Source organism: Eptatretus burgeri, unplaced genomic scaffold (genome assembly GCF_056783735.1).
Source record: "Eptatretus burgeri isolate ZD-2024b unplaced genomic scaffold, Ebu_testis_v1 Ebu_testis_scaffold_220, whole genome shotgun sequence".
Taxonomy (NCBI): domain Eukaryota; kingdom Metazoa; phylum Chordata; class Myxini; order Myxiniformes; family Myxinidae; genus Eptatretus; species Eptatretus burgeri.
In genome coordinates, this window is record NW_028222170.1 from 30,363 (window position 1) to 55,516 (window position 25,154).

Here is a 25,154-nt window from a genome sequence, read left to right on the forward strand (position 1 = left end):
CAACACTTACACAGTTTTACTTCACAGACGGCGCCGACAACACATATACTCCAAAGCAAAAGAAAAAGGGGCCACCCTCAACGACAAGGGGGCAGACGGGCCTGGGGCCGAGACCGCGTCGAGCCTACCCGTCTGGTGATGAGCCGCAAAATAGCGGCGGCGCCCCGACTCCGCGGGCCTCGCTGGCACTGCCTGGAATGGGGTGGGAACGGGGCCCCCCTTCTCACACTATCTCAGCGCGGGGGGAAACAGGGGGGGTTGTTGATGCTCGGGGGAAAGAGGATATCTGGCTCGCTTGGGTCCCGCGACGAGCGACTCCACTGCGACCTCGACCGCGTTCCCGGCCTCCCCTCTCCGCAGCTCCCCGACAGACTCCGAACCCCGTCTTGGCTGCTGCGCTGCTGCTGCCAGACTTCGCCGCCGCCACAACGCGCCCGAGCCCGAAACAGAAACTCTTCTCTCTGTCGCTGCCACACCTCTCCAACTCGAGCCCGAAACGGAAACTCTCAACTCTCTGTCGCTGCCACACCTCTCCAACTCTCCCGATTCGCTCCGCGCTCGGCGCTTTATAGTGCGACAGGAGAAACCATATGCAGATTCCTGGATCAGGATCGGCTCGGGGGCGGAGCCACAATCCCCCATTGGACGGAGGAAAAGTGGGCGTGAATCATTCCCGATCCGCCTTCCCCGGAAAGGCCGCTCCCTGCACCCGCCGCTTGGCGCGCGCCCCGCACGAGTCCAGGATCGGTGCCCACAAGCGACACGGGAATGGCGGCAGAAGGAGGAGAGGTGAAGGCGGTGGAGGGTCCATTGTGGCGGTCCCTGGCCACGGCGACGCCTGGCATGGCGGTGATGCGATGATTGCGAGAGCGAGTTGTGACGGTAAAGGTCGTGGCTGTTAGCGTTGTTGTTGTTGCGAAGCGGCGTTGCGGTTGGTGGTTGTTGTGTGATGGCGGTTGAGACGTGGTTGGTTCAAAATAAAGATAGAACAGAAAAACGGCTATCGTAAAGGGTCGCAGCCCGAATGAATGACATTTATTCCCTCCAAACAACGGGTTTGGGCTAACTACACATATACTTACAGATATCTCACCTACAGGACCTGAATGGTGGTTTGCGAATTTCCTCAACCACAACAATATATATTTATATATATATATATATATATATATATATTTATATATATATATATATATATATATATATATATATATATATATATATATATATATATATTTATATAATTCCAGCAATCTCTGTGTGTGTGTGTCTGTGTGTGTGACCGCTGTTTCTCGACAACCTCTGGTCCGATCTAATTGAAACTTGCCAGGTATATTGCTGGGGACCTGAGGATGTGCCTTTTCAAGGTTTGATATTAATCGGACAAGTGCTTCCCAAGTTATGGCCATTTATTTACCAACCAATGACAAGACACGTTGTTGCGTGGGCGTGGCCGATGAGGAAGATAAGCTCAGCCGTGTTCCCCATTGCGGGTTACAACGGACGGGCTTCCGGAGAGTGATGACTTCGTGTATTCTAATAATTTCTCGATTTCTTATGCGCATTTATAGATAAACACAATTGCCCAAGTTATGATCATTTTCATATTAGACAGTGTATAAATTTCGGTAAGATCAGAGTGCTGGTGTGCTCCGAACCAGGAAGTAATTTTTTTCCTCTCTCTTCTCTTCTCTTTTTGTTTTTCCTTGACACAACATTGCGAAAAGGTAAAATACGTTGGCGCTAATTGAATAATTGGGTATTAAAACGAAATTGCGAATAATCGTAACTGTAAATAATATCGAACTTCCGGGTCACACACGTACGGGCACGTGAGAGCGAAGAAACGGCCTGTGTGGTTTATTTATTTATTATTATTATTATTTTTTATGGGCACGTATTGGTATCTATAATTCCAGCAATGTATGTGTGTGCGTGTGTGCGTGTGTGTGTGTGTGTGTGTGTGTGTGTGTGTGTGTGTGTGTGTGTGTGTGTGTCCGCTGTTTCTCGACAACCACTGGTCCGATCTAATTGAAACTTGCCAGTTATATTACTGGTGCCTTGTGGATGTGCCTTTTCAAGGTTTGATATTAATCGGACAAGTGCTTCCCAAGTTATGGCCATTTATTTACCAACCAATGACAAGACACGTTGTTGCGTGGGCGTGGCCGATGAGGAAGATAAGCTCAGCCGTGTTCCCCATTGCGGGTTACAAAGGACGGGCTTCCAGAGAGTGATGACCGTGTATTCTAATAATTTCTCGATTTCTTATGCGCATTTATAGATAAACACAATTGCCCAAGTTATGATCATTTTCATATTAGACAGTGTATAAATTTCGGTAAGATCAGAGTGCTGGTGTGCTCCGAACCAGGAAGTAATTTTTTTTCTCTCTCTTCTCTTCTCTTTTTGTTTTTCCTTGACACAACATTGCGAAAAGGTAAAATACGTTGGCGCTAATTGAATAATTGGGTATTAAAACGAAATTGCGAATAATCGTAACTGTGAATAATATCGAACTTCCGGGTCACACACGTACGGGCACGTGAGAGCGAAGAAACGGCCTGTGTGGTTTATTTATTTATTATTATTATTATTTTTTTATGGGCACGTATTGGTATCTATAATTCCAGCAATGTTTGTGTGTGCGTGTGTGCGTGTGTGTGTGTGTGTGTGTGTGTGTGTGTGTGTGTGTCCGCTGTTTCTCGACAACCACTGGTCCAATCTAATTAAAACTTGCCAGGTATATTGCAGGTGCCCTGTGGATGTGCCTTTTCAAGGTTTGATATAAATCGGACAAGTGGTTCCCAAGTTATGGCCATTTATTTACCAACCAATGAAAGGACACGTTGCTGCGTAGGCGTGGCTGCGTAGGCCGGTGTGCGGCCAGCCGACGATGATGGCCAGCCCACGATGACGTCACGTGCAGTGCCGGTTATGATGGGGATCGGTGCCTTAGTTACCGTGGCGTAGGAGTGGCAATGGTCAATGGCAGCGAATGTCATGGCAAGCAAAGACAGGGAGGTAAACTTGATTTTAATTAATTCTGTGTGTGCAAGTATCACAGCAGTTGTTACTTCAATACAAGCGATAATTCGTGGAATGCATGTGAACATTCCGTACGGACACGCATCACTTCCGGATAGTGATGACTTACTGTATTCTAATAATTTATCGATTTCTTATGCGCATTTATAGATAAACACAATGCCCCAATCCAGTCGTAGTTTACGAGAGCGAAGGAACGGCCTGGTGTGGTTATTGTTTCTGGCACGCGGTTTGAAAGTTGTTTTTTTTTTTTTGCACGTACGGCCACGCACATACGGGCACGCGAGAGCGAAGGAACGGCCTGGCGTGGTTGTTGTTTCTGGCACGCGGTTTGAAAGTTTCTTTTTTTTGCACGCACGGCCACGCACGTACGGCCACGCACATACGGGCACGTCCAAGAACTGTACATCAAAAAGAACCCAAATCAAAAAATTAAATAATTCTGGCTGCCAGACCATGTATCCGATTAGGTTGAACTTTAAAACCTATATTCCTCATCACGACTCGATCATCAATGTGAAGTTTCATGGTGATAGATTAAGCTGTTCCAGAGAAAACATAATTTAATATTTTTCGTCAATGCAATATGGCTGCCAAACCATGTGACCAATCAATTACTCCTTCACAAATTTTTACACCAAAGGATTGGAGAACATTCCTGTGAAATTTCCCCTCAATGTGTCCAGCCGTTCTAGAGAAGAAGATTTTTGTCGGCTTCAGGGTAAATCCAATATGGCTTCCAAACCATGTGACCTATGACATCACATGAGTGAACGTTTTATTCCTTATGGATAGGCGGTCATACTATTGCGGGGCCGGGCGTCGGCCGCGAGCACGACCGCAAGATGGAGCAGCAGAGTCTGCTCGACCGATCACCCCGAATTTAAATCGTACTTTTTCGGAAAAGTCCGAGAAGTACGGGTCCCTTATCGGACCGTGAAGGGTCAATATTTCTACCACGTGGTACGCGGTTATTCACCAATTTTCAAAATACCTAGAGACCACGTGGCGATTTGCCGATTCTCCACACCCTCGACGGCACCCGTACGGAACGAGCCGTTTCGCGTACTTGAACCGTGTGTGATCCGAGCGGTTTATCGCCGAGGTCCGTCGGTCCCAAATATCCCGTTATAGCAGCAACAGCCTGGCTAATTCTCCAACACGCAGCACACTACGCCAATGGAGGAAAAGACATGAACGAGCTGATATATTTAACAATCGGGGTATTAATTCACAATGAGGGTATGAGGGGAGCACATAAGGGCAGAGTTAAACCGGTCAAAAGAAATGCACGTATGTACAGCAACGCACTAATACCATTCACTACTTAGAGATTGACGCCACAAACACACATACGCACACACCCAAAAGAATCGGACCAAAATGGTCTTTATTGAGGCCTGTCTTGGACCTGTCCACCTCGTGCGGTCTTCAAGGACCAGGTCCTCGAGGCAGAACTGGACCCCGAGCACGATCCAGACGCCCTCACGACATGGCTCCAGGCGAACGAAATCGACAGGGCGAAAGCTGGCAGGAGAAGACCCTCCGTTGCCCCGACCACCTCGTGCGCAGACGCTTTTGCACTCCACCACCTTGCGTGCAGATGTTCACCTCTTGCCAGAACCCTCAGAACCCGAGCGAACTTCTTGCCAGAACCAGAACCCCCGTGCACGCACTTCTAGCCAGAACCAGAACCCCCATGCGCGCAGACCGTGCCGATAATTATACCCCCCTGTTCAGGGGGGGGGCACCTCCTCGCGACCCTCCCTCTCTCACTGGCAGGTTTTGGTGCACAAATCGCTCTTCGTCTCTCTCACTGGCCAAAAACGGGCGGCAAGCTCCTTGATTGGCCCGGGGCGTGGTGACATCACGCGGAGCCCTTTCCTCCTGTCGCAGGATCTGATTGGCCGGGCGACGGTCACCTCACTCGTTGCACGCTGATTGGTCGAGGGCCGCCACGCGGCTCCTCCTTGAACTCCGCCCATCATGACGTCGGCCAGAGTGAGGTGAAGTGAGCGAAGTGAAGGTGAGGATGATGCGGTGTGGTCGGCGTTGATGTTGGTGTAAAAATAAACGAAAAGAAAACCTGACGATTAAAATAATTCCACAGCGCAGGAACATTTAATTACCCATGAGACCAGGGACGGGACCCTAACTGGCAACATGTACTTACCGATATAACTAATCTATAGGACCTGTATGTTGTGTGCTCATGGCTTCCAGATTCGCAACAATACGTCATAGTTCTTCATTAAAAAACCCGTACAAGTGTCCGTTAATCGCGAGTGCCAGGTCGTGTTCCACCAAACAGTTATCGGTATTCTAGTTCACTCAGGCTTACAAGTTGTTTTGGAACAGTTCAGGAAATATTATTAAACAATTGAGAAGAATTCTGGTATAAACTCTTTCTGGAGCATAAATTATACTTTCGAGTTTTTAGACAGAATTAGATACCTTTATATCAAGTCAGTTGAAGTTTTTGATTTTTTAACTTTCTATACAAATGTGGATTACTCGTGAGGGAATCGTTCTTCAAACTGATTGACAAGGTTTTGAACTTGATTGACAAGTTTTCATTGTTTTGATAAGCAGAAGTTTAAAGATGCTGTAAATTTTATTTTATTTTATACTTTTGTGTCTTTTTGTGGGATAATGTTTCAACAGGTTAAGTGAATTCCCATGGGTGGGAATTGCAGCCCACAACAAGCGGATATTTTTCTTACTTTCTGTGAATTTTCATTCATGCAGAAACTGATGAGGAGGAAAAAAATTGGGATAAGCTAAAATATTCCATCATACATGTGGGTATCTCGATGAGAACTGTGTGATTAATTATAATTATTTTGAAAGGCAGCTTCACAAGATTAGTCCAGATGAGCAGAGTACCCACCTGACGGGCGATCTTATTCCAAACATACTGTTGCGGTTGAGGAAATTCGCAAACCACCATTCAGGTCCCGTAGGTGAAATATCTCTGTAAGTACATGTGTAGTTAGCCCCAAACCCGTTGTTTAGAGGGAATAAATGTGATTCATTCGGGCTGCGACCCTTTAAGATAGCCGTTTTTCTGTTCTATCTTTATTTTGAACCAACCACGTCTCAACCGCCATCACACAACAACCACCAACCGCAACGCCGCTTCACAACAACAACAACGCCAACAGCCACGATCTTTACCTTCACAACTCGCTCCCGCAAACATCGCATCACCGCCATTCCAAACGTCGCCATGGCCATGGACCAGCACTTTAAACCCTCCACCACCTTTGCCTCTCCTTCTGCGGCCATTCCCGCACCACTTGTGGGCACCGAGCGTCAGGCTGTCCTGGCCTCGTGCGGGACGCGCGCCGAGCCGCGGGTGCAAATAGCGGCCTTTCCGAGGAGAAGTCGGATCAGGAATGATACACGCCCACTTCTGATCCGTCCAATCAGCAAGCACGGGGCGGTTTGGCCCCGCCTCCAGGCGCGTCGGAGTCGAATCGATATATGCAAATTCGAGGATCAGGGGAGACTCACGCCCCTTTTTCTCCGTCCAATGGGAGAGCGTGGCTCCACCCCCGAGCTCGTTCTGATCCAGAAATTTGCATATGGGTTCTCCTGCCGGACGATAAAGCACCGAGCGCTGGGCGAATTTAGGGAGTTGGAGAAAAGGTCGAGGCAGTCAAGTCGGTTCTGGAGAGGAGCAGTCTGTGGAGCCGTGAGTCAAGTCGGGTCTGGAGAGTGGCAGTCTGTCGGGGTTCAGAGTCTGTCGGGGAGCTGCAGAGAGGGGAAGCCTGAAGCCAGGAGCGCGGTCGAGGTGGTTTGCTGCAGAGAGGGGAAGCCTGAAGCCGGGAGCGCGGTCGAGGTGGTTTGCTGCAGTCGGCTGAGGAGAATTTGGGGAGGAGGTCTAATAGCTCGGGTCCAAGGCAAGGAAGACGGCGGTCGGCGACGAGCTCGCAGCGGAGTCGCTCGTCGCGGGAACCAAGCAAGCCAGCTATCCTCTTTCCCCAGAGCATCAACAATCCCCACCTTTTTCCCCCCCGCGCTGAGATAGTGCGAAAAGGGGCCCCGTTCCCACCCCACTCCAAGCAGTGCCAACGAAACCCGCGAAGGAGCGCGGAGTCGGGGCGCCGCCACATTTGCGGCTCATCACAAGACACGGGAAGGATCCACCCGGTCTCGCGGCCCACAGGCCCCATCTGCCCCCTTGTCTTTGAGGGTGGCCCTTTTCTTTTGCTTTTGAGTAAATGTGTTGTCGGCGCTGTCTGTAAAGTAAAACTATGTAAGTGTTGCCATGTGCTCGCGTAGTCGGTAGTAGATCTGCATTGTTGTGTTTCTTTTGTAGCATCTGCTTTTGGTGCATAATTGTTGTAGTTGTATACAGTATGTGTGCTCTCCGTGTGCCGTGGAATAAATGTGCATTATGTTGAACTGTTTTTCCCGTTTCGCTTCGTCTTTTCTTTAATTGAATCTCCATATTGCTTCACGTAAAGGGTTGGTAGTGGGCTTAAAACGCCTGATAATTATTCGGAACCGTCGAGGCCGACGTTGACACCGCTCGGTTATCCCGATAGTACGCAACGGGTTGCTTAAGTGGCCCGTGTCCGGAGTCGATCCGCGGCGAGGTGCGATCGCCCGGTCTATCCTCCGCGTGGGTACTTAGGAAGGTCGAATTTGGCGAACAACCCTATCCCATGCGGGGGCCGATTGGCACGATCGTGGTGAGGCCTAAAGGCCCACCCGTGACTAGCTCCCGGCGTTGGTCCGAGAGGGTCACGACAGAATTGTCCGTCCGGTGGGCGACGTGCCGCAATTCGAGTTACGTGGCCGCTCGCACGCCGGCGGGCGCGAATTCGCAACAATACAAAACGTTCTTCTGACACATACCTTTTATTTGGGCGGTGTATAGATAACAAACAGCTGTTTCAACAAAGAAATCACCCGGGTTACATGCATGAAGCAAAAACATACCTTCTCTTCTCAAACACTTCATTGCACTGGAAAACGTGGCGACAGGAATATTGTGCTGTAAATGATGTGACTTGGAAGACCCTCCCCCACCTGAAGGCGGCGCTACACGGTACACATTTACATGGAGAATTTGCATACCATCCCTCGCCCCACCTCCAAAAGACCACCGGCAAAGATAAAAAAATAACCCGACACACTAATTGGGGTCACCCTATTCCTTTGTAGCAAGTCTAAATGTAATCAGCCCAGAACTGTAGGAGGAGGAGCATGACAAACCCACACACAAACACCAGACCGTGAATTATCGTGACGATGACCTAATTTCAACCATCACAGGAGTGGTAATGATTGTACAGTGGCTGTGTTTACACTCTTCCACGAGCTGTGGTCGAGCTCAAAGAAACTGAAAGGAAAGAACAGGAAGTGTATCCTTGTACCTTTTTATCGGAGTGAACTTTCTTTGCGTCCAATATGGTTCCAAACCGTCCTTTTCCAAGATTCGCGAGAACATCCCATTCCAAAATCTGATAACAAAAGCAAAAACATGGAGTTTCACAACAGTGCTTATGGATGACTCTTGTGGTATGCTTACAGACTGCAAGGAGATGATCTGGTGCATCCTACGTGCACACATAAGAACTATAAGCTCCATATAGCAGACTGTAAAAGTGTAAATTTTCACGCTGAGAAAAGTGAAAACGTGTTTGTGACATTTGAAATTTTGTGGAGAGGGCAGAAGACACAACCTCAATGATCTTAACCATATTAAACTACACCGAATGTTTACATTGGGAGAAAATAACTTTCTATGCAACCAAAAATAAAGAGAAACAGGCAAGAAAACACACTTTATTAAAAAAAATTAAGATTTACATCGTCTGCCTAAATCATACGGAACTAGAAATACGTTGTCCATGGCACACCATCACATATTCCCGAGTGCACTGCTTTGTCCCATTAACGCCAGGTGAAATTTTATCTTGCAAAATGGATTGACTATTCTTTTCTATTTGATGTGTTTAATGACCAAAGACTTACTACGTTTACTCAATCAGAAGTCATTGCAAGCATGTCAACATTTCATGAAACATTAATTTAACACTGTCCAGCAAATTAATCATAGGAATGAACTGTGTATAATATTAATTATAATTATTCATAATCAATTAGATAAATGCAGTAAAACCTGTGACTGTTTGTCAGTCATGTTGTTGTTGTTCGTCGTTCGGCTGCTCCCGTTTGGGGTCGCCACAGCGGATCATCCATTATGATCCGCATACTGATTTGGCACAGGTTTTACGCCGGATGCCCTTCCTGACGCAACCATGGTCGCCTCTTACGTCACAGGGATAAGGATTGGGTTTCGTCATGATTCCGGGCTGCCCTACACCCTCTCATAGCACGGCCCAGCGCAGAGCTCCCGTCCTCAAGCGATCCTCCAACCCAAGCCTTCGAGTCGCCGGAATACTGGCGCACGCTACTTCACCCGGTGTTGACTGTATGTCACTCATGGGGGCCACATAAGAAAGTTCTTTATAAAAGAATTTACCATGTACAATGGCAAATACATTTTTTTTAAATCGACCCCCATGACCCTAACCCCTTGGCCCGGCCCCGAGGGGTCATATCAAAAATCCGAAAGTGTTGTGCACTTCCCCATACATATACCTACTATGTCCCAAAGTTTTAAGTTCCTATTTCAAACGGTGTAGGAGGAGTTACAGGGTAGGACAGACGGACGTACGGACGGATGGACGGATGGACGGCGGAGACAATCACAATATTCCCGCTTTTCTTCGAAAGCATGGGAATAATCAAATGAAAGACCAAACAGATAAAGTCCTGCATTGGAGTCATCAGAAGGAGCTCAAACAAGCAAAAGCTTAGATGAAATCATCAGGAGGAACGTGGATAGGATTCACATTTCAGCTGCTCCTCCTCTACTCTCAAACCCATCCAGGCACAGCCAAGCCAGCCTTATTCAAAAAATATATCTATCTATAATTCCAGCAGTGTGTGTGTGTGTGTGTGTGTGTGTGTGTGTGTGTGTGTGTCCGCTGTTTCTCGACAACCACTGGTCCGATCTAATTGAAACTTGCCAGTTATATTACTGGTGCCTTGTGGATGTGCCTTTTCAAGATTTGATATAAATCGGACAAGTGGTTCCCAAGTTATGGCTATTTATTGACCAACCAATGAAAGGACACGTTGCTGCATAGGCGTGGCTGCAGAGGCCGGTGAGCGGCCGGCCGACGATGACGTCACGTGCAGTGCTGGTTACCATGGGGATCGGTGCCTTAGTTACCATGGCGTAGGAGTGGCAATGGTCAATGGCAGCGAATGTCATGGCAAGCAAAGACAGGGAGGTAAACTTGATTTTAATTTTGATTTTAATTAACTCTGTGTATGTAAGTATCACAGCAGTTGTTACTTCAATACAAGCGATAATTCGTGGAATGCATGTGAACATTCCGTACGGGCACACACCACTTCCGGATCATGATGACTTAATGTATTCGAATAATTTATCGATTTCTTATGCGCATTAATAGATAAACACAATGCCCCAATCCAGTAGTCGTTTACGAGAGCAAATGAACGGCCTGGTGTGGATGTTGTTTCTGGCACGTGGTTTGAAAGTTTTTCTATTTTTTTAATTTTTTTGTTTGCACGTACGGGCACGCACGTATGGGCACGCGAGAGTGAAGGAACGGCCTGGTGTGGTTGTTGTTTCTGGCACGTGGTTTGAAAGTTTTTTTGCACGCACGGGCACACAGGTACGGGCACGCACGTACAGGCACGTCCGAGTACTGTATATCAAAAAGAACCCAGATCAAAAAAATAAATAATTCTGGCTGCCAGACCATGTATCCGATCAGGTTGAAATTTAAAACCTATATTCCCCATCACGACTCGATCATTAATGTGAAGTTTCATGCTGATCGATTAAGCGGTTCCAGAGAAAACATAATTTAATATTTTTATTCAATGCAATATGGCTGCCAAACTATGTGACGATTCAATTATTCCTTCACAAACTTTAACACCCAAGGCTTGGAGAACATTCCTGTGAAATTTCCCCTCAATCTGTCCAGTCGTTCTGGAGAAGAAGATTTTTGTCGGTTTCAGGGTAAATCCAATATGGCTTCCAAACCATGTGACCTATGACATCACATGTGTGAACGTTTTATTTCTCATGCATAGGCGGTCATACTATTGTGGGGCCGGGCGTCGGCCGTGAGCACGACCGCTAGATGGAGCAGCAGAGTCGGCTCGACCGATCACCCGGAATTTCGATCGTACTTTTTCGGAAAAGTCCGAGAAGTACGGGTCCCTTATCGGACCGTGAAGGGTCAATATTTCTACCACGTGGTACGCGGTTATTCGCCAATTTTCAAAATAACTAGAGACCATGTGGCGATTTACCGATTCTCCACACCCTCGACGGCACCCGTACGGAACGAGCCGTTTCGCGTACTTGAACCGTGTGTGATCCGAGCGGTTTATCGCCGAGGTCCGTCGGTCCCAAATATCCCGTTATAGCAGCAACAGCCTGGCTAATTCTCCAACACGCAGCACACTAAGCCAATGGAGGAAAAGACATGAACGAGCTGATATATTTAACAATCGGGGTATTAATTCACAATGAGGATATGAGGGGAGCACATAAGGGCAGAGTTAAACCGGTCAAAAGAAATGCACGTATGTACAGCAACGCACTTATACCATTCACTACTTAGAGATTGACGCCACAAACACACATACGCACACACCCAAAAGAATCGGACCAAAATGGTCTTTATTGAGGCCTGTCTTGGACCTGTCCGCCTCGTGCGGTCTTCAAGGACCAGGTCCTCGAGGCAGAACTGGACCCCGAGCACGATCCAGACGCCCTCACGACATGGCTCCAGGCGAACGAAATCGACAGGGCGAAAGCTGGCAGGAGAAGACCCTCCGTTGCCCCGACCACCTCGTGCGCAGACGCTTTTGCGCTCCACCACCTTGCGTGCAGATGTTCACCTCTTGCCAGAACCCTCAGAACCCCTGAGCGAACTTCTTGCCAGAACCAGAACCCCCGTGCACGCACTTCTAGCCAGAACCAGAACCCCCATGCGCGCAGACCGTGCCGATAATTATACCCCCTGTTCAGGGGGGGCACCTCCTCGCGACCCTCCCTCTCTCACTGGCAGGTTTTGGTGCACAAATCGCTCTTCGTCTCTCTCACTGGCCAAAAACGGGCGGCAAGCTCCTTGATTGGCCCGGGCGTGGTGACATCACGCGGAGCCCTTTCCTCCTGTCGCAGGATCTGATTGGCCGGGCGACGGTCACCTCACTCGTTGCACGCTGATTGGTCGAGGGCCGCCACGCGGCTCCTCCTTGAACTCCGCCCATCATGACGTCGGCCAGAGTGAGGTGAAGTGAGCGAAGTGAAGGTGAGGATGATGCGGTGTGGTCGGCGTTGATGTTGGTGTAAAAATAAACGAAAAGAAAACCTGACTATTAAAATAACTCCACAGCGCAGGAACATTTAATTACCCATGAGACCAGGGACGGGACCCTAACTGGCAACATGTACTTACCGATATAACTAATCTATAGGACCTGTATGTTGTGTGCTCATGGCTTCCAGATTCGCAACAATACGTCATAGTTCTTCATTAAAAAACCCGTACAAGTGTCGGTTAATCGCGAGTGCCAGGTCGTGTTCCACCAAACAGTTATCGGTATTCTAGTTCACTCAGGCTTACAAGTTGTTTTGGAACAGTTCAGGAAATATTATTAAACAATTGAGAAGAATTCTGGTATAAACTCTTTCTGGAGCATAAATTATACTTTCGAGTTTTTAGACAGAATTAGATACCTTTATATCAAGTCAGTTGAAGTTTTTGATTTTTTAACTTTCTATACAAATGTGGATTACTCGTGAGGGAATCGTTCTTCAAACTGATTGACAAGGTTTTGAACTTGATTGACAAGTTTTCATTGTTTTGATAAGCAGAAGTTTAAAGATGCTGTAAATTTTATTTTATTTTATACTTTTGTGTCTTTTTGTGGGATAATGTTTCAACAGGTTAAGTGAATTCCCATGGGTGGGAATTGCAGCCCACAACAAGCGGATATTTTTCTTACTTTCTGTGAATTTTCATTTATGCAGAAACTGATGAAGGAGGAAAAAAATTGGGATAAGCTAAAATATTCCATCATACATGTGGGTATCTCGATGAGAACTGTGTGATTAATTATAATTATTTTGAAAGGCAGCTTCACAAGATTAGTCCAGATGAGCAGAGTACCCACCTGACGGGCGATCTTATTCCAAACATACTGTTGCGGTTGAGGAAATTCGCAAACCACCATTCAGGTCCCGTAGGTGAGATATCTCTGTAAGTACATGTGTAGTTATCCCCAAACCCGTTGTTTAGAGGGAATAAATGTGATTCATTCGGGCTGCGACCCTTTACGATAGCCGTTTTTCTGTTCTATCTTTATTTTGAACCAACCACGTCTCAACCGCCATCACACAACAACCACCAACCGCAACGCCGCTTCACAACAACAACAACGCCAACAGCCACGATCTTTACCTTCACAACTCGCTCCCGCAAACATCGCATCACCGCCATTCCAAACGTCGCCATGGCCATGGACCAGCACTTTAAACCCTCCACCACCTTTGCCTCTCCTTCTGCGGCCATTCCCGCACCGCATGTGGGCACCGAGCGTCAGGCTGTCCTGGCTTCGTGCGGGACGCGCGCTGAGCCGCGGGTGCAAATAGCGGCCTTTCCGAGGAGAAGTCGGATCAGGAATGATACACGCCGACTTCTGATCCGTCCAATCAGCAAGCGCGGGGCGGTTTGGCCCCGCCTCCAGGCGCGTCGGAGTAGAATCGATATATGCAAATTCGTGGATCAGGGGAGACTCACGCCCCTTTTTCTCCGTCCAATGGGTGAGCGTGGCTCCACCCCCGAGCTCGTTCTGATCCAGAAATTTGCATAGGGGTTCTCCTGCCGGACGATAAAGCGCCGAGCGCTGGGCGGGTAGGGAGTTGGAGAAAAGGTCGAGGCAGTCAAGTCGGTTCTGGAGAGGAGCAGTCTGTGGAGCCGTGAGTCAAGTCGGGTCTGGAGAGTGGCAGTCTGTCGGGGTTCAGAGTCTGTCGGGGAGCTGCAGAGAGGGGAAGCCTGAAGCCAGGAGCGCGGTCGAGGTGGTTTGCTGCAGAGAGGGGAAGCCTGAAGCCGGGAGCGCGGTCGAGGTGGTTTGCTCCAGTCGGCTGAGGAGAATTGGGGAAGAGATCGAATATCTCGGGTCTGAGGCAGGGAAGACGGCGGTCGGCGACGAGCTCGCAGTGGAGCCGCTCGTCGCGGGACCCAAGCAAGCCAGTTCTACTCTTTCCCCAGAGCATCAACAATCCCCCCCCCCTTTTCCCCCGCGCTGAGATAGTGCGAAAAGGGGGCCCCGTTCCCACCCCACTCCAAGCAGTGCCAACGAAACCCGCGAAGGAGCGTGGAGTCGGGGCGCCGCCACATTTGCGGCTCATCACAAGACACGGGAAGGATCCACCCGGTCTCGCGGCCCACAGGCCCCGTCTGCCCCCTTGTCTTTGAGGGTGGCCCTTTTCTTTTGCTTTTGAGTAAATGTGTTGTCGGCGCTGTCTGTAAAGTAAAACTGTGTGAGTGTTGCCGTGTGCTCGCGTAGTCGGTAGTAGATCTGCATTGTTGTGTTTCTTTTGTAGCATCTGCTTTTGGTGCATAATTGTTGTAGTTGTATACAGTATGTGTGCTCTCCGTGTGCCGCGGAATAAATGTGCATTATGTTGAACTGTTTTTCCCGTTTCGCTTCGTCTTTTCTTTAATTGAATCTCCATATTGCTTCACGTAAAGGGTTGGTAGTGGGCTTAAAACGCCTGATAATTATTCGGAACCGTCGAGGCCGACGTTGACACCGCTCGGTTATCCCGATAGTACGCAACGGGTCGCTTAAGTGGCCCGTGTCCGGAGTCGATCTGCGGCGAGGTGCGATCGCCCGGTCTACCCTCCGCGTGGGTACTTAGGAAGGTCGTATTTGGCGAACAACCCTATCCCACGCGGGGGCCGATTGGCACGATCGTGGTGAGGCCGAAAGGCCCACCCGTGACTAGCTCCCGGCGTTGGTCCGAGAGGGTCACGACAGAATTGTCCGTCCGGTGGGCGACGTGCCGCAATTCGAGTTACGTGGCCGCTCGCACGCTGGCGGGCGCGGGTCGCAACAATACAAAACGTTCTTCTGACACATACCTTTTATTTGGGTGGTGTATAGATAACAAACAGCTGTTTCAACAAAGAAATCACCCGGGTTACATGCATGAAGCAAAAACATACCTTCTCTTCTCAAACACTTCATTGCACTGGAAAATGTGGCGACAGGAATATTGTGCTGTAAATGATGTGACTTGGAAGACCCTCCCCCACCTGAAGGCGGCGCTACACGGTACACATTTACATGGAGAATTTGCATACCATCCCTCGCCCCACCTCCAAAAGACCACCGGCAAAGATAAAAAAATAACCCGACACACTAATTGGGGTCACCCTATTCCTTTGTAGCAAGTCTAAATGTAATCAGCCCAGAACTGTAGGAGGAGGAGCATGACAAACCCACACACAAACACCAGACCGTGAATTATCGTGACGATGACCTAATTTCAACCATCACAGGAGTGGTAATGATTGTACAGTGGCTGTGTTTACACTCTTCCACGAGCTGTGGTCGAGCTCAAAGAAACTGAAAGGAAAGAACAGGAAGTGTATCCTTGTACCTTTTGTCGGAGTGAACTTTCTTTGCGTCCAATATGGTTCCAAACCGTCCTTTTCCAAGATTCGCGAGAACATCCCATTCCAAAATCTGATAACAAAAGCAAAAACATGGAGTTTCACAACAGTGCTTATGGATGACTCTTGTGGTATGCTTACAGACTGCAAGGAGATGATCTGGTGCATCCTACGTGCACACATAAGAACTATAAGCTCCATATAGCAGACTGTAAAAGTGTAAATTTTCACGCTGAGAAAAGTGAAAACGTGTTTGTGACATTTGAAATTTTGTGGAGAGGGCAGAAGACACAACCTCAATGATCTTAACCATATTAAACTACACCGAATGTTTACATTGGGAGAAAATAACTTTCTATGCAACCAAAAATAAAGAGAAACAGGCAAGAAAACACACTTTATTAAAAAAAAATTAAGATTTACATCGTCTGCCTAAATCATACGGAACTAGAAATACGTTGTCCATGGCACACCATCACATATTCCCGAGTGCACTGCTTTGTCCCATTAACGCCAGGTGAAATTTTATCTTGCAAAATGGATTGACTATTCTTTTCTATTTGATGTGTTTAATGACCAAGGACTTACTACGTTTACTCAATCAGAAGTCATTGCAGGCATGTCAACATTTCATGAAACATTAATTTAACACTGTCCAGCAAATTAATCATAGGAATGAACTGTGTATAATATTAATTATAATTATTCATAATCAATTAGATAAATGCAGTAAAACCTGTGACTGTTTGTCAGTCATGTTGTTGTTGTTCGTCGTTCGGCTGCTCCCGTTAGGGGTCGCCACAGCGGATCATCCATTATGATCCGCATACTGATTTGGCACAGGTTTTACGCCGGATGCCCTTCCTGACGCAACCATGGTCGCCTCTTACGTCACAGGGATAAGGATTGGGTTTCGTCATGATTCCGGGCTGCCCTACACCCTCTCATAGCACGGCCCAGCGCAGAGCTCCCGTCCTCAAGCGATCCTCCAACCCAAGCCTTCGAGTCGCCGGATTACTGGCGCACGCTACTTCACCCGGTGTTGACTGTATGTCACTCATGGGGGCCACATAAGAAAGTTCTTTATTAAAGAATTTACCATGTACAATGGCAAATACATTTTTTTTAAATCGACCCCCATGACCCCAACCCCTTGGCCCGGCCCCGAGGGGTCATATCAAAAATCCGAAAGTGTTGTGCACTTCCCCATACATGTATCTACTATGTCCCAAAGTTTCAAGTTCCTATTTCAAACGGTGTATGAGGAGTTACAGGGTAGGACAGACGGACGTACGGACGGATGGACGGATGGACGGATGGATGGCGGAGACAATCACAATATTCCCGCTTTTCTTCGAAAGCATGGGAATAATCAAATGAAAGACCAAACAGATAAAGTCCTGCATTGGAGTCATCAGAAGGAGCTCAAACAAGCAAAAGCTCAGATGAAATCATCAGGAGGAACGTGGATAGGATTCACATTTCAGCTGCTCCTCCTCTACTCTCAAACCCATCCAGGCACAGCCAAGCCAGCCTTATTCAAAAAATATATCTATCTATAATTCCAGCAGTGTGTGTGTGTGTGTGTGTGTGTGTGTGTGTGTGTGTGTGTGTGTGTGTGTGTGTGTGTGTGTGTGTGTCCGCTGTTTCTCGACAACCACTGGTCCGATCTAATTGAAACTTGCCAGTTATATTACTGGTGCCTTGTGGATGTGCCTTTTCAAGATTTGATATAAATCGGACAAGTGGTTCCCAAGTTATGGCTATTTATTGACCAACCAATGAAAGGACACGTTGCTGCATAGGCGTGGCTGCAGAGGCCGGTGAGCGGCCGGCCGACGATGACGTCACGTGCAGTGCTGGTTACCATGGGGATCGGTGCCTTAGTTACCATGGCGTAGGAGTGGCAATGGTCAATGGCAGCGAATGTCATGGCAAGCAAAGACAGGGAGGTAAACTTGATTTTAATTTTGATTTTAATTAACTCTGTGTATGTAAGTATCACAGCAGTTGTTACTTCAATACAAGCGATAATTCGTGGAATGCATGTGAACATTCCGTACGGGCACACACCACTTCCGGATCATGATGACTTAATGTATTCGAATAATTTATCGATTTCTTATGCGCATTAATAGATAAACACAATGCCCCAATCCAGTAGTCGTTTACGAGAGCAAATGAACGGCCTGGTGTGGATGTTGTTTCTGGCACGTGGTTTGAAAGTTTTTTTTTTTGCACGCACGGGCACACAGGTACGGGCACGCACGTACAGGCACGTCCGAGTACTGTATATCAAAAAGAACCCAGATCAAAAAAATTAAATAATTCTGGCTGCCAGACCATGTATCCGATCAGGTTGAAATTTAAAACCTATATTCCCCATCACGACTCGATCATTAATATGAAGTTTCATGCTGATCGATTAAGCGGTTCCAGAGAAAACATAATTTAATATTTTTATTCAATGCAATATGGCTGCCAAACCATGTGACGATTCAATTATTCCTTCACAAACTTTAACACCCAAGGCTTGGAGAACATTCCTGTGAAATTTCCCCTCAATCTGTCCAGTCGTTCTGGAGAAGAAGATTTTTGTCGGTTTCAGGGTAAATCCAATATGGCTTCCAAACCATGTGACCTATGACATCACATGTGTGAACGTTTTATTTCTCATGGATAGGCGGTCATACTATTGCGGGGCCGGGCGTCGGCCGCGAGCACGACCGCTAGATCGTGACCTCTCGGACAAGGGTCCAAGGCAAGGAAGACGGCGGTCGGCGACGAGCTCGCAGTGGAGTTGCTCGTCGCGGGACCCAAGCAAGCCAGCTATCCTCTTTCCCCAGAGCATCAACAATCCCCCCCTTTTTCCCCCCTGGGCTGAGATAGTGCGAAAAGGGGCCCCGTTCCCACCCCACTCCAAGCAGTGCCAACGAAACCCGCGAAGGAGCGCGGAGTCGGGGCGCCGCCACATTTGCGGCTCATCACAAGACACGGGAAGGATCCACCCGGTCTCGCGGCCCACAGGCCCCATCTGCCCCCTTGTCTTTGAGGGTGGCCCTTTTCTTTTGCTTTTGAGTAAATGTGTTGTCGGCGCTGTCTGTAAAGTAAAACTATGTAAGTGTTGCCATGTGCTCGCGTAGTCGGTAGTAGATCTGCATTGTTGTGTTTCTTTTGTAGCATCTGCTTTTGGTGCATAATTGTTGTAGTTGTATACAGTATGTGTGCTCTCCGTGTGCCGCGGAATAAATGTGCATTATGTTGAACTGTTTTTCCCGTTTCGCTTCGTCTTTTCTTTAATTGAATCTCCATATTGCTTCACGTAAAGGGTTGGTAGTGGGCTTAAAACGCCTGATAATTATTCCGAACCGTCGAGGCCGACGTTGACACCGCTCGGTTATCCCGATAGTACGCAACGGGTTGCTTAAGTGGCCCGTGTCCGGAGTCGATCTGCGGCGAGGTGCGATCGCCCGGTCTATCCTCCGCGTGGGTACTGAGGAAGGTCGAATTTGGCGAACAACCCTATCCCACGCGGGGGCCGATTGGCACGATCGTGGTGAGGCCTAAAGGCCCACCCGTGACTAGCTCCCGGCGTTGGTCCGAGAGGGTCACGACAGAATTGTCCGTCCGGTGGGCGACGTGCCGCAATTCGAGTTACGTGGCCGCTCGCACGCCGGCGGGCGCGAATTCGCAACAATACAAAACGTTCTTCTGACACATACCTTTTATTTGGGCGGTGTATAGATAACAAACAGCTGTTTCAACAAAGAAATCACCCGGGTTACATGCATGAAGCAAAAACATACCTTCTCTTCTCAAACACTTCATTGCACTGGAAAACGTGGCGACAGGAATATTGTGCTGTAAATGATGTGACTTGGAAGACCCTCCCCCACCTGAAGGCAACGCTACACGGTACACATTTACATGGAGAATTTGCATACCATCCCTCGCCCCACCTCCAAAAGACCACCGGCAAAGATAAAAAAATAACCCGACACACTAATTGGCGTCACCCTATTCCTTTGTAGCAAGTCTAAATGTAATCAGCCCAGAACTGTAGGAGGAGGAGCATGACAATCCCACACACAAACACCAGACCGTGAATTATCGTGACGATGACCTAATTTCAACCATCACAGGAGTGGTAATGATTGTACAGTGGCTGTGTTTACACTCTTCCACGAGCTGTGGTCGAGCTCAAAGAAACTGAAAGGAAAGAACAGGAAGTGTATCCTTGTACCTTTTTATCGGAGTGAACTTTCTTTGCGTCCAATATGGTTCCAAACCGTCCTTTTCCAAGATTGGCGAGAACATCACAGTCCAAAATCTGATAACAAAAGCAAAAACATGGAGTTTCACAACAGTGCTAATGGATGACTCTTGTGGTATGCTTACAGACTGCAAGGAGATGATCTGGTGCATCCTACGTGCACACATAAGAACTATAAGCTCCATATAGCAGACTGTAAAAGTGTAAATTTTCACGCTGAGAAAAGTGAAAACGTGTTTGTGACATTTGAAATTTTGCGGAGAGGGCAGAAGACACAACCTCAATGATCTTAACCATATTAAACTACACCGAATGTTTACATTGGGAGAAAATAACTTTCTATGGAACCAAAAATAAAGAGAAACAGGCAAGAAAACACACTTTATTAAAAAATAAATTAAGATTTACATCGTCTGCCTAAATCATACGGAACTAGAAATACGTTGTCGATGGCACACCATCACATATTCCCGAGTGCACTGCTTTGTCCCATTAACGCCAGGTGAAATTTTATCTTGCAAAATGGATTGACTATTCTTTTCTATTTGATGTGTTTAATGACCAAAGACTTACTACGTTTACTCAATCAGAAGTCATTGCAAGCATGTCAACATTTCATGAAACATTAATTTAACACTGTCCAGCAAATTAATCATAGGAATGAACTGTGTATAATATTAATTATAATTATTCACAATCAATTAGATAAATGCAGTAAAACCTGTGACTGTTTGTCAGTCATGTTGTTGTTGTTCGTCGTTCGGCTGCTCCCGTTTGGGGTCGCCACAGCGGATCATCCATTATGATCCGCATCCTGATTTGGCACAGGTTTTACGCCGGATGCCCTTCCTGACGCAACCATGGTCGCCTCTTACGTCACAGGGATAAGGATTGGGTTTCGTCATGATTCCGGGCTGCCCTACACCCTCTCATAGCACGGCCCAGCGCAGAGCTCCCGTCCTCAAGCGATCCTCCAACCCAAGCCTTCGAGTCGCCGGATTACTGGCGCACGCTACTTCACCCAGTGTTGACTGTATGTCACTCATGGGGGCCACATAAGAAAGTTCTTTATAAAAGAATTTACCATGTACAATGGCAAATACATTTTTTTTAAATCGACCCCCATGACCCCAACCCCTTGGCCCGGCCCCGAGGGGTCATATCAAAAATCCGAAAGTGTTGTGCACTTCCCCATACATATACCTACTATGTCCCAAAGTTTTAAGTTCCTATTTCAAACGGTGTAGGAGGAGTTACAGGGTAGGACAGACGGACGTACGGACGGATGGACGGATGGACGGCGGAGACAATCACAATATTCCCGCTTTTCTTCGAAAGCATGGGAATAATCAAATGAAAGACCAAACAGATAAAGTCCTGCATTGGAGTCATCAGAAGGAGCTCAAACAAGCAAAAGCTTAGATGAAATCATCAGGAGGAACGTGGATAGGATTCACATTTCAGCTGCTCCTCCTCTACTCTCAAACCCATCCAGGCACAGCCAAGCCAGCCTTATTCAAAAAATATATCTATCTATAATTCCAGCAGTGTGTGTGTGTGTGTGTGTGTGTGTGTGTGTGTGTGTGTGTGTGTGTGTGTGTGTGTGTGTGTGTGTGTCCGCTGTTTCTCGACAACCACTGGTCCGATCTAATTGAAACTTGCCAGTTATATTACTGGTGCCTTGTGGATGTGCCTTTTCAAGATTTGATATAAATCGGACAAGTGGTTCCCAAGTTATGGCTATTTATTGACCAACCAATGAAAGGACACGTTGCTGCATAGGCGTGGCTGCAGAGGCCGGTGAGCGGCCGGCCGACGATGACGTCACGTGCAGTGCTGGTTACCATGGGGATCGGTGCCTTAGTTACCATGGCGTAGGAGTGGCAATGGTCAATGGCAGCGAATGTCATGGCAAGCAAAGACAGGGAGGTAAACTTGATTTTAATTTTGATTTTAATTAACTCTGTGTATGTAAGTATCACAGCAGTTGTTACTTCAATACAAGCGATAATTCGTGGAATGCATGTGAACATTCCGTACGGGCACACACCACTTCCGGATCATGATGACTTAATGTATTCGAATAATTTATCGATTTCTTATGCGCATTAATAGATAAACACAATGCCCCAATCCAGTAGTCGTTTACGAGAGCAAATGAACGGCCTGGTGTGGATGTTGTTTCTGGCACGTGGTTTGAAAGTTTTTCTATTTTTTTAATTTTTTGTTTGCACGTACGGGCACGCACGTATGGGCACGCGAGAGTGAAGGAACGGCCTGGTGTGGTTGTTGTTTCTGGCACGTGGTTTGAAAGTTTTTTGCAAGCACGGGCACACAGGTACGGGCACGCACGTACAGGCACGTCCGAGTACTGTATATCAAAAAGAACCCAGATCAAAAAAATTAAATAATTCTGGCTGCCAGACCATGTATCCGATCAGGTTGAAATTTAAAACCTATATTCCCCATCACGACTCGATCATTAATGTGAAGTTTCATGCTGATCGATTAAGCGGTTCCAGAGAAAACATAATTTAATATTTTTATTCAATGCAATATGGCTGCCAAACTATGTGACGATTCAATTATTCCTTCACAAACTTTAACACCCAAGGCTTGGAGAACATTCCTGTGAAATTTCCCTCAATCTGTCCAGTCGTTCTGGAGAAGAAGATTTTTGTCGGTTTCAGGGTAAATCCAATATGGCTTCCAAACCATGTGACCTATGACATCACATGTGTGAACGTTTTATTTCTCATGGATAGGCGGTCATACTATTGCGGGGCCGGGCGTCGGCCGTGAGCACGACCGCTAGATGGAGCAGCAGAGTCGGCTCGACCGATCACCCGGAATTTCGATCGTACTTTTTCGGAAAAGTCCGAGAAGTACGGGTCCCTTATCGGACCGTGAAGGGTCAATATTTCTACCACGTGGTACGCGGTTATTCGCCAATTTTCAAAATAACTAGAGACCATGTGGCGATTTACCGATTCTCCACACCCTCGACGGCACCCGTACGGAACGAGCCGTTTCGCGTACTTGAACCGTGTGTGATCCGAGCGGTTTATCGCCGAGGTCCGTCGGTCCCAAATATCCCGTTATAGCAGCAACAGCCTGGCTAATTCTCCAACACGCAGCACACTAAGCCAATGGAGGAAAAGACATGAACGAGCTGATATATTTAACAATCGGGGTATTAATTCACAATGAGGGTATGAGGGGAGCACATAAGGGCAGAGTTAAACCGGTCAAAAGAAATGCACGTATGTACAGCAACGCACTTATACCATTCACTACTTAGAGATTGACGCCACAAACACACATACGCACACACCCAAAAGAATCGGACCAAAATGGTCTTTATTGAGGCCTGTCTTGGACCTGTCCGCCTCGTGCGGTCTTCAAGGACCAGGTCCTCGAGGCAGAACTGGACCCCGAGCACGATCCAGACGCCCTCACGACATGGCTCCAGGCGAACGAAATCGACAGGGCGAAAGCTGGCAGGAGAAGACCCTCCGTTGCCCCGACCACCTCGTGCGCAGACGCTTTTGCGCTCCACCACCTTGCGTGCAGATGTTCACCTCTTGCCAGAACCCTCAGAACCCCTGAGCGAACTTCTTGCCAGAACCAGAACCCCCGTGTACGCACTTCTAGCCAGAACCAGAACCCCCATGCGCGCAGACCGTGCCGATAATTATACCCCCTGTTCAGGGGGGCACCTCCTCGCGACCCTCCCTCTCTCACTGGCAGGTTTTGGTGCACAAATCGCTCTTCGTCTCTCTCACTGGCCAAAAACGGGCGGCAAGCTCCTTGATTGGCCCGGGCGTGGTGACATCACGCGGAGCCCTTTCCTCCTGTCGCAGGATCTGATTGGCCGGGCGACGGTCACCTCACTCGTTGCACGCTGATTGGTCGAGGGCCGCCACGCGGCTCCTCCTTGAACTCCGCCCATCATGACGTCGGCCAGAGTGAGGTGAAGTGAGCGAAGTGAAGGTGAGGATGATGCGGTGTGGTCGGCGTTGATGTTGGTGTAAAAATAAACGAAAAGAAAACCTGACTATTAAAATAACTCCACAGCGCAGGAACATTTAATTACCCATGAGACCAGGGACGGGACCCTAACTGGCAACATGTACTTACCGATATAACTAATCTATAGGACCTGTATGTTGTGTGCTCATGGCTTCCAGATTCGCAACAATACGTCATAGTTCTTCATTAAAAAACCCGTACAAGTGTCGGTTAATCGCGAGTGCCAGGTCGTGTTCCACCAAACAGTTATCGGTATTCTAGTTCACTCAGGCTTACAAGTTGTTTTGGAACAGTTCAGGAAATATTATTAAACAATTGAGAAGAATTCTGGTATAAACTCTTTCTGGAGCATAAATTATACTTTCGAGTTTTTAGACAGAATTAGATACCTTTATATCAAGTCAGTTGAAGTTTTTGATTTTTTAACTTTCTATACAAATGTGGATTACTCGTGAGGGAATCGATCTTCAAACTGATTGACAAGGTTTTGAACTTGATTGACAAGTTTTCATTGTTTTGATAAGCAGAAGTTTAAAGATGCTGTAAATTTTATTTTATTTTATACTTTTGTGTCTTTTTGTGGGATAATGTTTCAACAGGTTAAGTGAATTCCCATGGGTGGGAATTGCAGCCCACAACAAGCGGATATTTTTCTTACTTTCTGTGAATTTTCATTCATGCAGAAACTGATGAAGGAGGAAAAAAAATTGGGATAAGCTAAAATATTCCATCATACATGTGGGTATCTCGATGAGAACTGTGTGATTAATTATAATTATTTTGAAAGGCAGCTTCACAAGATTAGTCCAGATGAGCAGAGTACCCACCTGACGGGCGATCTTATTCCAAACATACTGTTGCGGTTGAGGAAATTCGCAAACCACCATTCAGGTCCCGTAGGTGAGATATCTCTGTAAGTACATGTGTAGTTATCCCCAAACCCGTTGTTTAGAGGGAATAAATGTGATTCATTCGGGCTGCGACCCTTTACGATAGCCGTTTTTCTGTTCTATCTTTATTTTGAACCAACCACGTCTCAACCGCCA

At 47.4% G+C, this 25,154-nt stretch overlaps 1 protein-coding gene across 1 annotated transcript in view; it reads right to left on the minus strand.

Annotated features, from left to right (window-relative positions):
- Positions 1–25,154, minus strand: part of LOC147007381 (uncharacterized) — a gene marked incomplete at its 5' end in the record, with an annotated part of 42,512 nt that overhangs the window by 14,997 nt on the left and 2,361 nt on the right. The window contains 2 exons of the mRNA XM_085867216.1: positions 8,436–8,522; positions 20,047–20,133. Of these exons, the coding sequence (XP_085723342.1) occupies positions 8,436–8,522; positions 20,047–20,133 (174 nt within the window). The remainder of the gene's footprint in view (positions 1–8,435; positions 8,523–20,046; positions 20,134–25,154) is intronic.